Source organism: Haliotis rufescens, unplaced genomic scaffold (genome assembly GCF_023055435.1).
Source record: "Haliotis rufescens isolate VD_foot unplaced genomic scaffold, xgHalRufe1.0.p SCAF_81, whole genome shotgun sequence".
NCBI classification, from domain to species: Eukaryota; Metazoa; Mollusca; class Gastropoda; order Lepetellida; family Haliotidae; genus Haliotis; species Haliotis rufescens.
In genome coordinates this window covers 1,053,267-1,069,569 of record NW_025964374.1, presented here as the reverse complement: position 1 = coordinate 1,069,569, position 16,303 = coordinate 1,053,267, and the positions used below count along the sequence as shown (strand labels likewise).

The 16,303-nt window shown below is 39.8% G+C and overlaps 1 protein-coding gene across 4 annotated transcripts in view; it reads left to right on the top strand.

Annotated features, from left to right (window-relative positions):
* The window catches only part of LOC124142042 (slit homolog 2 protein-like), a 177,078-nt gene that overhangs the window by 114,956 nt on the left and 45,819 nt on the right, over window positions 1-16,303 (top strand). For all 4 annotated transcript variants that reach the window (XM_046510289.2, XM_046510290.2, XM_046510291.2 and 1 more), the window contains exons 8-13: window positions 1,225-1,388; window positions 5,284-5,428; window positions 7,635-7,706; window positions 8,219-8,290; window positions 9,203-9,274; window positions 14,380-14,451. In XM_046510289.2, coding sequence (XP_046366245.1) covers window positions 1,225-1,388; window positions 5,284-5,428; window positions 7,635-7,706; window positions 8,219-8,290; window positions 9,203-9,274; window positions 14,380-14,451 — 597 coding nt within the window. The remainder of the gene's footprint in view (window positions 1-1,224; window positions 1,389-5,283; window positions 5,429-7,634; window positions 7,707-8,218; window positions 8,291-9,202; window positions 9,275-14,379; window positions 14,452-16,303) is intronic.

Genomic DNA, 16,303 nt, shown 5'->3' with positions numbered 1-16,303 from the left:
CTTGCATAGGGTTGCTGGAGTCGTAAAGCCATTCATGGTTGAAGGAAGCGACTGCTTGTTGGTACTGAGATGTGAAATTAGATGAAGTAAGGTGGTTTATCTGAAATCAGTAGACACAAATACCTTTCAGTAGGATTGTCAGCAGGAATGTTTGGCAGACTTACGAATTGATGATAAATGCAAAGAGTGTTTGTTATATATACATAGAGGGCAATAGTTATTACGGATGGGATGTAATACACTGCAATCAGACACAGACCATGTTAAAAAAAACGCTTCACGGACAAGTTGATATTTGGAAAGTGCCTGGGATTTTTATTTACATATTTTTTTCTCCAGAAGATGAAGATTCTGGAAATAAATAATTTCCATTAGGTTTTGGAAAGAAATATTACTGTTCACTGAAAATATGATGTAACTTTTAAAGCTGGAACAGAAAAAAATAGTCATTCTCTCACAACTATCAACACCCCCACCAGAATATGTCTAGTCCCCAAGTATTGCAACTGTGTACACCTCAGGCCATAGCTCTGCTTCTTCATAATGGGAACGGGGGTAATGGGGTAGCCATGTGGGTGAAGCATTCACTCCTCATGTCAAAGGCCTGGGTTTGATTCCCCACATGGTACAATGTTTGAAGCCCATTTCTGGTGTCCCACCGGGAAATTGCTGGAATATTGCTAAAAACTGTGAAAAACCATACTCACTAATGAGGAGGACTATTGTTGAGGCAATTCTGGGATTTCGGAGACCAGCAGATACTGTAGTAGTGTAACGCTCATCTCGCCAAAAATCAGGAAGCCCATTCCGGTGTCCCCTGCCAGGATATTGCTGGAATATTGCTAAAAGTAGCATAAAACTAGAGGTGTGTGATATTACCGGTATACCACTCACTCGCACTGGCACTCACTCACTCACACTGGTACTCACTCAATCACTCACTCACTCACACTGACACTCACTCTCTCACACTGGCACTCACTCACTCACACTGGCACTCACTCACTCACACTGGCACTCACTCACTCACACTGGCACTCACTCACTCACTCACACTGGCACTCACTCACTCACTCACTCACTCACTCACTCACTCACTTAACAATGGCAGTATTGACCACTGTGCCAGCCACGTTTCCTCTTGCTGAGAACTGATGTGGAAATACTATCTCAACACTATTACTCCATCATTGAGACCTCATGGTGACACTGCCTGTGTTTCAGACGGATCAGTGACAACCGCCTGGTGTGTGACTGTCACCTGGCGTGGTTGGCGCGATGGCTGCGAGCAAACCCAACTCTGGCTCTCTTCACCGAGTGTGCCATTCCGAGTCACTTGAAGAACAACGAGATAGCTGAGCTCCAGGACATGGACTTCAGGTGTATTCGTAAGTATTTTCATCTTTTAGGAACTGCAGTGTTAATCTGTATGTAATGTTGTTTGGTCATGAAGTTCTGCTGGCACGACTCAGAGATCGATAGGTCATTTGATCGTGTGCGTGTGCCTGTGTGTGCGCGTGCGTGTGTGCGCGTGCGTGCGTGCGTGCGTGCGTGCGTGTGTGTGTGTGTCTCATCATGTGTATCTGTGTCTATTTATGTGTGTGCACTATTGGTCTCTATTTGTGTCTGTGTGTCTGAACGTATCTGTGTGTCTGATTGTGTGTGTCTGTGTGTGATCATGCATGGGTGTGCCTGTATATCTATTTGTGTCTCTGTGTCTGATCGTATCTGTGTGTCTGATTGTGTCTCTGTAACTGGTCATGCATGGGTGTGCCAGTTTGTCCGTGTGTCTGATCGTGTCTGTGTCTGATCATATATAGGTGTGTCTGTCTATTTGTGTCTGTGTGTCTGATCATGTCTGTGTCTGATCATATATAGGTGTTTCTGTCTATTTGTGTCTGTGTGTCTGATTGTGTGTGTGTCTGATCATATATAGGTGTGTCTGTCTATTTGTGTCTGTGTCTGATTGTGTGTGTGTCTGTGTCTGATCATATATAGGTGTGTCTGTCTATTTGTGTCTGTGCCTGTGTGTGTGTCTGTGTCTGATCATGACTGTGTGTCTGATCATGTCTCTCATTATGTGCCTGTGTATCCGATCCAGTGTATATGTGTGTATTTGTGGGCTTTTCATAATACAGACTATTGGTTGAGTAGTATGAAGGGTCATTGAAGCACTTGTAAAACCAAAAAAAGTTAACAAGGGTTCCTTTAATACACTATTGAGAGTCAGCATGGGAATTCCTGTTGTCAGAACAAGACAAGATGAAAACATAAATAATTAACCAATGGACTGATTTATTTAGGGATTATTTCATTAAGTTACAAGTAAACAGAATCAAGGTCTACGTTCAGAATCTGCTAACATATATGTGGTATTCTGGACATGTCATATTCGCCAGGGATATGAGTATTTCATGTTTGTTTATTCAGACATTATTATCCCCTGCCGCGCGAAAGCGCGAAGCGGGGGATATAGTATTCACGACCGTCCGTCCGTCCGTCCGTCCGTCCGTCCGTCTGTCCGTACGTCCGTCCGTACGTCCCACCTGTTTGTTGCCGCGATATCTGAAGAACTAAACACTGGATTGTCTTCATATTTGGAACTATGGTGTATATACAGACTCCGCAGACACCAGTCGGTTTTGGTGACCTTGATCCCATTTTCAAGGTCACAGCAGACAAATCTGCTTTTAGAGTTGGAAAACGGTGTTGCCGCGATATCTCAAGAACTAAACACTGGATTGTCTTCATATTTGGAACTATGGTGTATATACAGACTCCGCAGACACCAGTCGGTTTTGGTGACCTTGATCCCATTTTCAAGGTCACAGCAGACAAATCTGCTTTTAGAGTTGGAAAACGGTGTTGCCGCGATATCTCAAGAACTAAACACTGGATTGTCTTCATATTTGGACCTATGGTGTATATACAGACACCGCAGACACCAGTCGGTTTTGGTGACCTTGACCCCATTTTCAAGGTCACAGCAGGCAAATCTGCTTTTGGAGTTGGAAAACGGTGTTGCCGCGATATCTCAAGAGCTAAACACTGGATTGTCTTCATATTTGGAACTATAGTGTATATACAGACTCCGCAGACACCAGTCGGTTTTGGTGACCTTGATCCCATTTTCAAGGTCACAGCAGGCAAATCTGCTTTTGGAGTTGGAAAACGGTGTTGCCGCGATATCTCAAGAACTAAACACTGGATTGTCTTCATATTTGGAACTATAGTGTATATACAGACTCCGCAGACACCAGTCGGTTTTGGTGACCTTGATCCCATTTTCAAGGTCACAGCAGGCAAATCTGCTTTTAGAGTTGGAAAACGGTGTTGCCACAATATCTCAAGAACTAAACCTCTCGATTGTCTTCATATTTGGAACTATGGTGTATATACAGACACCGCAGACACCAGTCGGTTTTGGTGACCTTGACCCCATTTTCAAGGTCACAGCAGGCAAATCTGCTTTTGGAGTTAGAAAACGGTGTTGCCGCGATATCTCAAGAACTAATCGCTGGATTGTCTTCATATTTGGAACTATAGTGTATATACAGACACCGCATACACCTGTCAGATTTGGTGACCTTGACCCAATTTTCAAGGTCACAGCAGGCAAATCTGTTTTTGGAGTTGGAAAACGGTGTTGCCACAATATCTCAAGAACTAATCGCTGGATTGTCTTCATATTTGGTACTATAGTGTATATGGCGGGGGATATTTCGTCACTCTGTGACGAATACTTGTTTTTTAAAGATTCTGCTTATTTTGTACTAATAATATACTGCAATCTTTAGATTTGTTTTTAGGTATTAGTAAATAAGAAATTAATGGTTAAATTCTTTTTGAACTTTAGGATAAATTTTTGAAATAAATTATTAGAACATTTTCTACTTGTGTTTGTCCTGTAAAAGACTGTCATTGATCTATCTAGATGTTCTAATTACAAGGATTCAATAATAGGAATAACAAGTTTTTTCCATTCAGAGCAGCCTTGGATCAAGGCTCTTTACAAAGTTGATACACTTCAGTTTGAGGACAAATATTGATACACTTAAAATATTGAACTGTAATAGGGCTGGAGAACCTATAATGAGATCTGCTCTAAACATAGACTAGATAATCGTTGTTTACATGGTGCGTCAAAATACAGTAAATATTTACTAATCAATCTAGATTTGTTCCCAAAACAACTAGGTGTAAAAGGTGTAAAGCTACTATTTTGTTCAGTACAAAAACATCCATTATACTTCCGTCGACGAAAAAGCAAGCACCAAAAACAGAAGCTCATTAACAAGTATAAGAGATCGCTCTGAAACAAGATGGCAGCCATTAAAGTAATGCTTGGCAGCAGGGCTATAAACAAGAGATATTCAGTTACTGTGTGTGTTTTGAAACAAGGTACACAAGCAGTTTGTCATCTACTCAAAGGTTAAGAGGGACCAGTTTAAGATGGGCTGCAACAAGGCCGCAATGGAACCCATGTGTTGCAGATGATCATCATGTGTCTGGTCATGTGGTCCAGACCATATTTGTCATATTTTCCAGACAACTACTGTTAGGTTAAGTAATATTTTCCAGACAACTACTTTTAGGTTAAGTAATATTTTCCAGACAACTACTTTAAGGTTTCGTCATATTTTACAGACAACTATTTGAGAAGGAATTTTAGTTTTGATTGTTGCAGCTGAGTTCAGATGGAACATGTATCTTATTGTGAAATAGCTTGCTTAATGTTTTGCAGAAAGATATTAGGTTTATGATATTTATTTGACAGCAGAGGCTACAATTTCACAATCTAGCATGTGACCGACAGTCATATAGTTATTTCTTTCATGTATTTGTGGGAAGATTCTGAACGTTATGAAAAAAGTTGCAATACGATTGGTGGAATGTACAAATACCATTCACTAGAAAGTGACAAGAAGTTATGAATTGATTCAAATAAATATTATTCAAAATATTCTGTTACTGCAGTAGTGTCAAGTTTCTTGAGGGTAAATTTCAGCTTTATGATTTGATACAGAACTTTGTGATTCATTTCGTTGGAAACTTATCACAACATTGACGAAATTACAAAAATAACTCTTGGTGATTTAACTGATAATATTGCAAATAGCTAGATTTATTTATGAAATTAAAGTTTTATTTCATTTGCATTTTTCAATTTGTAAAAATTGAACATGACTATTAATTAGGTCTGTGGTCGGACTAGAGCTGTCTGCAACTATAAAAACGATACTTACTATGAATTTGAAGTATACATGTTCCTGTGTATTGCAGCGGGCGTGGACAACCCTCACCCACACGCCTGTGTGGCCGAGAACCTGTGCCCCCGAGAGTGCACCTGTACTGAGGGCATCATTGACTGTCGGGACAAGGGCCTGACCCAGATTCCGGACAACATCCCAGAGACAGCCACTGAACTGTGAGTCTTCATAAATGGGGGATTAGATGGCCACAATGGCTTCTGTGTTTGTGTGTTGATAAAGCTTTATAATGTTCCAAATAATGGCCCGTGAAGATCCGGGGTAGAATAGGTCTTCAGCAATCTGAGATTGCTGTAAAAGGCGACCATGCTTGTCGTAAGAGGCGACTAACGATATCAGGTGGTCAGGCTCTCTGACTTGGTTGATGCATGTCACCGAAGTGGTAAAACATCTGAGACCGGCATCACTTTGGGCTTTCCTCCCACATTAAGCTGACTTGCTGTGATATAACTGGAATACTGTTAAAAGCGGCGTTAAACCCAACTCACTCACTCACTCACTCACGGGGTCCCTGACTTAAATACTATAGTAGGCATCAACAAGGACCAAAGGAATTAAATTTAATCAAATGTTCGTCTTGGTTTGTATTCCTTGAATGGGTTTGCTTTTCGAAGTCTCTGATTGTCGGAATCGGTTAGGAACATATGTGAACACATTCCCTCACCATTGATCTCGGTTGCCTTCCGTCATCGATTCTCATGGAAGAAACGCTGTTTTCATCCAAACATATTGCACCCAGCAGATGGCTGATAGTGGGTGTTTTGTGAATGATTTTGACAAATCAATTGTCGTTTGAGTAAGGTTTGGGAACTGCTGTGTTACAAGACGAAAAACAAATTTGAATCAAATTGAGCATGTTAAGTGGTCGATTGATCGCCAAGTCGGTAAAACCACAAATTGGAGGAGAGTGTTTGAAGCCCAATGCTCAAAGCGCCACAAAGTTGCCGATGTCAACTCGGCAGTATTTGAAAGGGAAATTACTCCGTCATCCAATTATTGTCTCTCAATTTGTTCTTTATGGTGTGCTGGGAATTATGTTTGTGCTTTTTGTGGTGTAAACTTTCACATAACCTCAACTGTCTCTGTGTACAATTTCTTATAGAGATTTGATACATTTGGTCCGGAAGCCTTATTTGGGCGTATTCAATTTTCTTGTCTTGGAGCGATGGCTTGCATTTATTCATGTTTTAGTAGGTTGTGAATTAGAAATATTCGTGTTCGGCTTAGTTTATTGATATTCAAGTCAAAAGCTGACAGCAAATACAATATGATTACAATAAATCACGTTCATACATGTAATTAAATATGATTATTTCTTCAGAACAGCATTTATGTATGTAATTAAATAAGATTATTTCTTCAAAACATGACATTTTACAATTATATTTTTGTACAAATAGACATGGGTGGACAAGTGGTTAAAGCGTTCACTCATCACTACGAAGGCCTGTGTTTGATTTTCTCCACATGGGTACAATGTGTGAAGCCTATTTCTTGAGTCCCCATGCTGTACTATTGCAGGGATATTGCTAAAAGTGGCATAAACCCATACTCACTCACTTACTGTTAGAAATGCATTTGTAGATCGTTTAAGGGCAGTTAAAGTATCAGGAATACTGACAGTTTCCCTGACTACCAATTCATTATAAGAACAAGTTGTCCGCTTATCTGGACTTGTCTGTTATGAGGATAGAAGTACTATATACCCACGGACTTATGATTAACTACAGCCTTGGATACACAATGCCATTTAGAAAGTGGTCAAATGTAACAAATGTTATATTTGGGATAACACTTTCTTAGTAAAGTACGGATTCTTGTACTTTTTGGGGTTGAGCCTCACTCTGGCAAGTGTGGGTTCGAATCCCGGACGGGACTCAACCCAAAAAAGTACGAGAATCTGTACTTTACTAAGAAAGTATTATCCCAAATAAAACATTTGTTACAGCCTTGGAGCAAGGCTAGATCTGACATGCGAGTCAGTGATCCATTCACGAAATATCCATACACATGACATATTTGATCATAAACACAATGTCAGGAATCCCACCTCTGTGAGTCAATGTTCTGGTCACCCATCAGTACTGCTGAGGAGTTCTGCCTCAATGTGCCGAATCTGATCTGAACAGTTAGGTCGTCTCTGACACCAGCTGTACAACATGTCGGATCCAATTCGGTATTGGCACCAAATGTCTTGGAGCCTGACAGAGTGATAAAGTGGAAGACCTTCTGTTGATGTCGGATCTCGTGTCCCCTGTCATTCAAGGTGTTGCATTGTCCATCAATGATTCTATAAGCACTGGCTAACCTGAGTCTCAGCTGGGAAAATGCTGTAATGTTAATACGTTTCCTTTTTTTTTTCAGGCGGATTGAAGAAAACCATATAACCCAGATTCCTTCGAGAGTATTTTCAGAACTTCACAAGCTTCAGAGGATGTGAGTTGTTGTGTGACTAAAAGCATCATGTCATCATGTTAAATTCCTTATCTCCTTCAGGTCAAAAATAATTTAATACTTGTGGTTCCTGCATCCTGATCATCCAACCAATCAGTTCACCTGGAACCGTGAAAATATTAAAAACATATTTAATTTAAGTGCCAATGAAACATTTTTCAAGAAATAATTACATTAACGGTTTGTTCCTTCATATCACCGGTAGAGCAAGACATACTTACCCTTTTTGCGAACACCTGGTGTCATCATTTATTTAAAGTGATCCATTCATATAATTTTCACCCTATTTTGCCTTTTACATCCGTTGAAATCTGTTTCGGGTAATGATCAAGACTGATTGTTTTCTGGCGTTGACGTTTTATATTGTATTTGTCTGATCCTGACCTGTGAACCAAGTTATAGAAGAACTTGTCTTACAGTGGTATTAAACCTTTATGTAGATGTATGTTCATGAACTTGGCATGAAGTTACCTATTCTGTGTTTTGTGTTTCAGTGATATGAGCAATAATCAAATCTCCTACATCGCCCCTGATGCCTTCTCTGGACTCCAGTCTCTCAGAACACTGTAAATACCATATCTCACACTAGTCACATTTCATGTACTTCATCCAGGGCAGCAGAGGCCCAGTGGTCTAAGGTGCTGCAATTCATTGTGCAGAGTTGTGTCCCTTAGCCTTGCCAGGATCTGCTTGCAAGTTTGTCCCAGATGTCTAAGGTGCTGCAATTCATTGTGTAGAATTGTGTCCCTTAGCCTTGCCAGGATCTGCTTGTGGGTTTGTCCCAGGTGTCAAAGGTGCTGCAATTCATTTTGCAGAGTTGTGTCCCTTAGCCTTGCCAGGATCTGCACCTGGGTTGGGATCCTAGATTTGTCCTCATAATGATCTTTGATCTGTCAGCACCATACCCTGGTTGTTGGATTTACAAATGTCTACAACCTGTGTGACTTTGGGATTTGCTTTACTTGGACTTCAAGCTGACGCATTGTGATATGACTGAAATATTGTTCGTAACAGTGTCAAACTCACTCACTTTATACAGAATATCGGCGATTATTTAACAACTATTGCAACCTGTAAATAAGTGACACAACAATTAATAAAAGTTCCTTATTAATATTACAAATTTTCATTTTATACCAAACAAACAAAAATTAAGAGATCATGAATATTTGGGTATATTTCTTTATTGTAAAGACTGAGCATGCAATTTCATGAAGATGTCCACCAAAATTTTCATGTTCTCTAACTTTTTCGTTCAGTATATTTATTTACAACTGTTGTGAGTGATATGTCATCTGTGTGAAATCAGTCTGTATATTTGTGAAAACGATTGATAACATGGAGTCATTTCTTACGTCAAGCTTAGGCATAAGTTTCCAGTTTGTTAAAGGATACACTGCCACAAGAATAACAGCTTTTTGTCATTTTCATTGGTCTGTCACAATGTATATTAATATCTATGTCAATCTGGTTTTCAGCGTGCTTTACGGAAACAAGATATCGGATTTACCACCTGGTGTTTTCAATGGATTAATCAATCTACAACTCCTGTAAGTAAAAGATTTCACAAACAAAATATTTCTGTCTCTGTAACTAAGAACTTTAAGGAAACTAAGGAAGAGAATATATGGATGTCAACTTCTTTATTATGAGGAACACAACGTTTCGGAGTATATGCTTACTCCTTCATCAGGTGAATGACTAGATGAGAGAAATGTTAATGGGATTGAAAATATACAACTTTAATCATATGATAACAAATCCATCCTACTGGTTCATAAAAAAAGTTTTTTTTGTGACATTTAATGATGGTCTACAATGTGTTTTGCAGAAAAAATGTCTTGATTTCGAACGTTTTTCCGTTCACTTTCATTTTACAAGAAGCCAGAAGGTACACTTCTATATGATAATAAACAGACCTAATACAAAGCATTATGAAATATTTACTTTGAAATACATCTTAGATCAGATTTATGAAATTAATATCTGTCTGCACTGATTGAGTATGCAGATTAGATGTGAAGAGTGTATATCTTATGTCAAATTTGTTTTTTTAATAAATGTACCACATGTATTTAAGAAACTTTTCAAATACAGGGCTTAAAGTGTTTGTAAGTTAAAGGTATCAGAAATAAATTGATATGTTGATTGGTAGCTGTTTATAATGTACATACATCAAAGAAGTGAAATATGAGCAGATAGCGTCTCAAAAGCTAAAAGATATTCATTTTCTGTACATCGCAAATGGAAGGGTGATATTGCTTTACTATGTGTAAATTTTATCTTACGAATCTTTGAAAAATTGATTTAACAAATTGGAATAAGTTGTGATAAATAGCAGCTCGTTTTTCAACATCACACATGAAAGAAAGTTTATTTGCCATTGGGAAAGGGGTTTTCCTCGATAATGTTTTCCTGTCAAAGCGTGTTAATTTCAAAGCGAAATAAACACCAGGTCTACACATGTGAACTGTCAGTTTTGCGGCTTATTTCAACCGTTACATGTGCATCTGCGCATCTGCTGTGCCCGTCTGCACACTTCGACAGCCAGCTAAGCTTTTAACATCATCTCGTGCTCCTCCCGACTTTAACACTGTTTAACCATGGGGCTGGGCTGAAAAACGCTGAGTGCATTTTTTTGCTTGTGTTGTAAATAATGGATGTGTTGCCAGCCCGGCTGATGTTGCCGGGCTGATTGTTACCGTAGTCAGGCAAATAATGGGTGTAAGAGATGAGGGTTTTGATTAGCATTGTGATTGTTTTCAGCCTTCTCACATGTTAGTTTTGATTCAATTGTTAGTTAATAATTGACTTCAATATTTTTTGTGTTTATGGAGTTATGAATGTAAAAACCTGTGTGAATACTGTGGGTTTTTTTCAAAGAAGGCAAACTTGTTTTATAACTTATAACTCCAATACAAAAACATATTGAAGTCAATTTTTATAAATAGATAAGTCTACAACTTCACAGACTGTAGGGGGCACGGGTTGCCCAGTCGTCTAATGCGCCGCAATTCGCTGTGCAGAGTTGCGTCCCTTTGGCACGCCAGAAACCTATGATTTGAATACCGGTTGGCCCCGATTATGTTTCTAGGTTTGTCAGCAGCATACCCGTGCTCGTGTGTTTCACCGAATTGGTAAACGTCTGAGACCTGCATCACTTTGGGTTTTCCTCCCACATTAAGCTGACACGCCGTGATATAACTGTAATACTGTTAAAAGCGGCGTTAAACCCAACTCACTCACTCACAGACTGTAGACAACTGTACACAGCAATTCGAAATCAGCGACACCTTTCAGCACATTCTATTATCAGCCAATCAAGAAACAGTTGTAAGTTTGTGGGCATGGTCAAATGTTTTTTCGGTTTATGGAAGCGTAAATATGGTTAGATATGACAAACAGCAAGGAGATCGTGTGATCCATTTCTCATGTATATTGCCATGATTATTTAGATACATTATGGTAAGATATGCCAAACAGCAAGGAGATCATGTGATCCATTTCTCACGTACATTGCCATCATTATTTAGATACATTATGGTAAGATATGACAAACAGCAAGGAGACTGTGTGATCCATTTCTCATGTATATTGCCATGATTATTTAGATACATTATGGTAAGATATGACAAACAGCAAGGAGATTGTGTGATCCATTTCTCATGTATATTGCCATCATTATTTAGATACATTATGGTAAGACATGACAAACGGCAAGGAGATTGTGTGATTCATTTCTCATGTATATTGCCATCATTATTTAGATACATTATGGTAAGATATGACAAACAGCAAGGAGATCGTGTGATCCATTTCTCACGTACATTGCCATCATGAGGCGTGTTCGTCACTGTCCACTAAATGTGTATATTCAGCAAAACATCAAGTTGGAAGCTTGCCGGAATGATTTAGAGATTTAGCTAAAAAGCTTCAGAAAAAAAATCCATTACGAACGGCCTGATGCCTGAAGCTGTTTCAAACAAGAAACCAATTTGTTTAAATTTGTAATATGTTGTGATTGACAGTTGAAAGATTGGGGTATAGATTATGGATATGATGTTTTGATGTTTTATGTAAAAGCTTCATTTTATTTTATGATGCATTTAAAGAGAGGCATGTCTTTGTCAAGTTTATGTTGGACATGACCTGTATCAATAGTGAGGATGATACATTAGTGTTAGTCATGATGTCCACAAAACATCGAGGTAATGCAGTCATGGTGTCAACAAACAAGGGCTGGGACTGGTAACTCGCGTACTCGGGTCGGGTGGGACCTGAGTAGTACCCGGGTACCCACAGTACTACCCGGACCATGGTTACATTGTTTAATGACAAAAACTCACTTCAGCTCTGTAATTACACTGCTAGTTGCTAATGTTCGCATTTCTTTCTGATGATGCAACATTCCTTTTGACTTGTATATGTTTGAGAAAAGATAAAGCTTCAGTCAACTTCAGTGTACGTATGATCTGATTGTTTGATACATGTATCTAAATAGTTTTTGCCAGGGCTGTGGTAAAAAAATTTCCCAAAAAGACATTTTGTTCCCAATTCTTGAGACCTATTCAGTGGATACCCAGGTAGGGTCGGGTAATAGGGAATTGGGTACCTGGGTAGGGTCTGGTAATAGGGGGTTGGGCACCTGGGTAGTAAATTTGGACTCGTCCCAGCCTTACAACAAACTAACAGTGATGGGTTAGGCCATATTTAGTTTTTAGTTGGTTGATGAGCCCAACCGACCACCCAAAAAACAGAAATTAGAAGAAGAAAAATTTGCTTTTGAAAATTTGTCTTTGACCTAATTTTACATTATGGGGAAATGAAAAACAAGAGAGATTTTGTCACTACTTTTCATTAGAAATGATAAATAATGCATATAAAATAGTTTTTATTCTTATGGGGAGAAAACAATCTGTATTTTGCCAAGTTAAAACTTGTTTGTTTTTCTTTCATTAGTAGCAGTACTAATCTGAAAGTTCAAAATTATTTGATTTCTTTACCAACTACATTGAACTTTTGGCCAAATGTTTGTAAACCAACAAATAAACAAAAAAATGCCTCATCATCATAAGACATGAATTTCTGTTTTGAACTTTGTCTCAACATCATGAGAGTAAATGTAAAAGTGTAAACTATGCTATCAATGTAGAATTGTTAACGGTCAGTCAGTTGCATGTTCAACTCCAAGCATGGCTGTGGTCATCTACCACAGTGGGGAGCTTTGACTGGTGGCAGTGATAGTATGGAGAGCTCTGCCAATGGGCTATCGCTGTGAGGAGTTTGCTGTGATCCACTTGTTGTGGACTGACATCCTGATTATCATCTTTGATTTGTCATCACCAGACTCAATGTGTGGATTACATCAAAGCTCCATCACTTTGGACTTTTCCCATAAATAAATCTGACATGCTTTGATATGACTGAAATACTGTTGAAAGCAGTCTCATTCACTCACTCACTCACTCATATTATATATATCAATATACAGATACATAGATAATGTTTGAACTTTACACAAAACAGACCTGCTTATCGGGCATCCTTTGGAACCGAAGCAGCACATATTATTATGAGAACACTTATTTCTGAAAGTTTTCTTGACAGTGCGAAAATGGACACTGCAGGTCCAATTTACGATACTGTTTTGTACCAGATAGAGGTGTGTTCCGATAAATTCCCTTTGATGTCTGCTACAGTTTGATTACAAGCCAGAAGAAAGCGAGAGTCAACACCAGATAAATGTTATCACTGCGATAAAGAACCTCCGCTACAAAGGTCAAACTGCAGAACCCTGGTTGGGTGTGATAATAGATCATAATTCTCATTACCCACTCAACGCCTCCATATCACATCATCTGACACAAAAAGCGTTTCACTTATTACTTACGTAGTTCAGTAATGGCTGAATGTGCAGTGAGCATATTTATTTGAAAAGTAGTTGATATTTCTTGTGTGAAATTAATATTTGAATGATGCATAATGTCAAAACTTGCGGCTGTGAACTATTAAGAAGCTGGTTTTTGATAACACTATGAACATAAATAGCTTCTATATTGAGATAACTTGAGATAATTCAGCTTAACTATTTTGGGGTTATCACTGGTGTAAAAGAAGTCCTGACACTTTTTGCTTATTTGACTTCATAAATTTCATGGTGATATTCTGAGTATTCAACCTTACTTCATTCTCCATTCTCTCTCAGTGTGAATACAAATCACTGTTACTTTATTCTGGTTTATTGTAAGATCCTTGGACTTTTGTTAACTATGAAATTAAATTGAATATAATTATATGTGAAAGTTAAATATAATTAAATGTGTAAATTAAGTGTGACATTGAATTTTACTCCTTGAGCATTGAAGTTCATATTGCCTGTGGAGGGGGTGCATGAATTGACTTACCCCTGGTGGCTAAGAAACGCGCAGCGCTCTGACTGACAATTCAAGCCTGCGAGCCAAGGCTCCTTCCCCTCTTCCCCAAAACAAATCATGCCAGTGTCAAGAAAAGCAACCATCAAAACAATGGACATAACATGACTCAGGGATGTTACTGAGGATCATTACCACATAACTTGGAACTATTTATGATGACGCTTATGAAGACAATAATGTAACACATGGTTTGTAATGACAATATCTCTTTCATTTTCCAGGTTGCTGAATGCCAACAAGATTACTTGTGTCCGAGTGGATGCATTTAGAGATCTACGCAACCTCAACTTGCTGTAAGTTGCCTTCACTTTGAACAAAAAATACCATCTAAAAAGATTACCCTCCCAATGCTGCGTCTATCACATCCATATCCACATCCACAGACACACCCATTCTTCCCCACCTCCAACTATTTAACCAAGCCCACCATTTCTCACCCTGGAGAAAGGTGGAATGGACCCCTCTTTCCAGTACAAACAGCTTCACACAGACTGGTCTGTGTGCCCTCTCGGGAAAGGGTTCTACTTTCATAGTACACAGCTACACATAGGGATTCTTGATACAAATTTGTCCCTGGAAGCAGTGATTCTTGATAAAAAAAATAGCTTTCAGTTTACCATGTTTGTCTCCTTATGGAGATTCCAGTAAAGAATTTGAAGTAGAGTATCAGGTGTCCAGACTCTCTGACTTGGCTGATTGTAGATCAGGTTTGCCAGACTCTCTGACTTGGCTGATTGTGGATCAGGTGTCCAGACTCTCTGACTTGGCTGATTGTAGATCAGGTTTGCCAGACTCTCTGACCTGGCTGATTGTGGATCAGGTGTCCAGACTCTCTGACTTGGCTGATTGTGGATCAGGTAGCCAGACTCTCTGACTTGGCTGATTGTTGATCAGGTGGCCAGACTCTCTGAATTGGCTGATTGTGGATCAGGTGTCCAGACTCTCTGACTTGGCTGATTGTGGATCAGGTGTCCAGACTCTCTGAATTGGCTGATTGTAGATCAGGTGTCCAGACTCTCTGACTTGGCTGATTGTAGATCAGGTAGCCAGACTCTCTGACTTGGCTGATTGTGGATCAGGTGTCCAGACTCTCCGACTTGGCTGATTGTAGATCAGGTAGCCAGACTCTCTGACTTGGCTGATTGTGGATCAGGTGTCCAGACTCTCCGACTTGGCTGATTGTGGATCAGGTGTCCAGACTCTCTGACTTGGCTAATTGCAGATCAGGTGGCCAGACTCTCTGACTTGGCTAATTGTGGATCAGGCGTCCAGATTCTCTGACTTGGCTGATTGTAGATCAGGTGGCCAGACTCTCTGACTTGGCTAATTGTGGATCAGGCGTCCAGATTCTCTGACTTGGCTGATTGTAGATCAGGTTGCCAGACTCTCTGACTTGGCTGATTGTAGATCAGGTGTCCAGACTCTCTGACTTGGCTGATTGTAGATCAGGTGTCCAGACTCTCTGAGTTGGCTGATTGTGGATCAGGTGTCCAGACTCTCCGATTTGGCTGATTGTAGATCAGGTTTGCCAGACTCTCTGACTTGGCTGATTGTAGATCAGGTGTCCAGACTCTCTGACTTGGCTGATTGTGGATCAGGTGTCCAGACTCTCCGATTTGGCTGATTGTAGATCAGGTGTCCAGACTCTCTGAGTTGGCTGATTGTGGATCAGGTAGCCAGACTCTCCGATTTGGCTGATTGTAGATCAGGTTTGCCAGACTCTCTGACTTGGCTGATTGTAGATCAGGTAGCCAGACTCTGACTTGGCTGATTGTGGATCAGGTGTCCAGACTCTGACTTGGCTGATTGTAGATCAGGTAGCCAGACTCTGACTTGGCTGATTGTAGATCAGGTAGCCAGACTCTGACTTGGCTGATTGTAGATCAGGTAGCCAGACTCTTGACTTGGCTGATTGTAGATCAGGTGTCCAGACTCTCTGAATTGGCTGATTGTGGATCAGGTGTCCAGACTCTCCGATTTGGCTGATTGTGGATCAGGTTTGCCAGACTCTCTGACTTGGCTGATTGTAGATCAGGTGTCCAGACTCTCTGACTTGGCTGATTGTAGATCAGGTAGCCAGACTCTGACTTGGCTGATTGTAGATCAGGTGTCCAGACTCTCTGACTTGGCTGATTGTAGATCAGG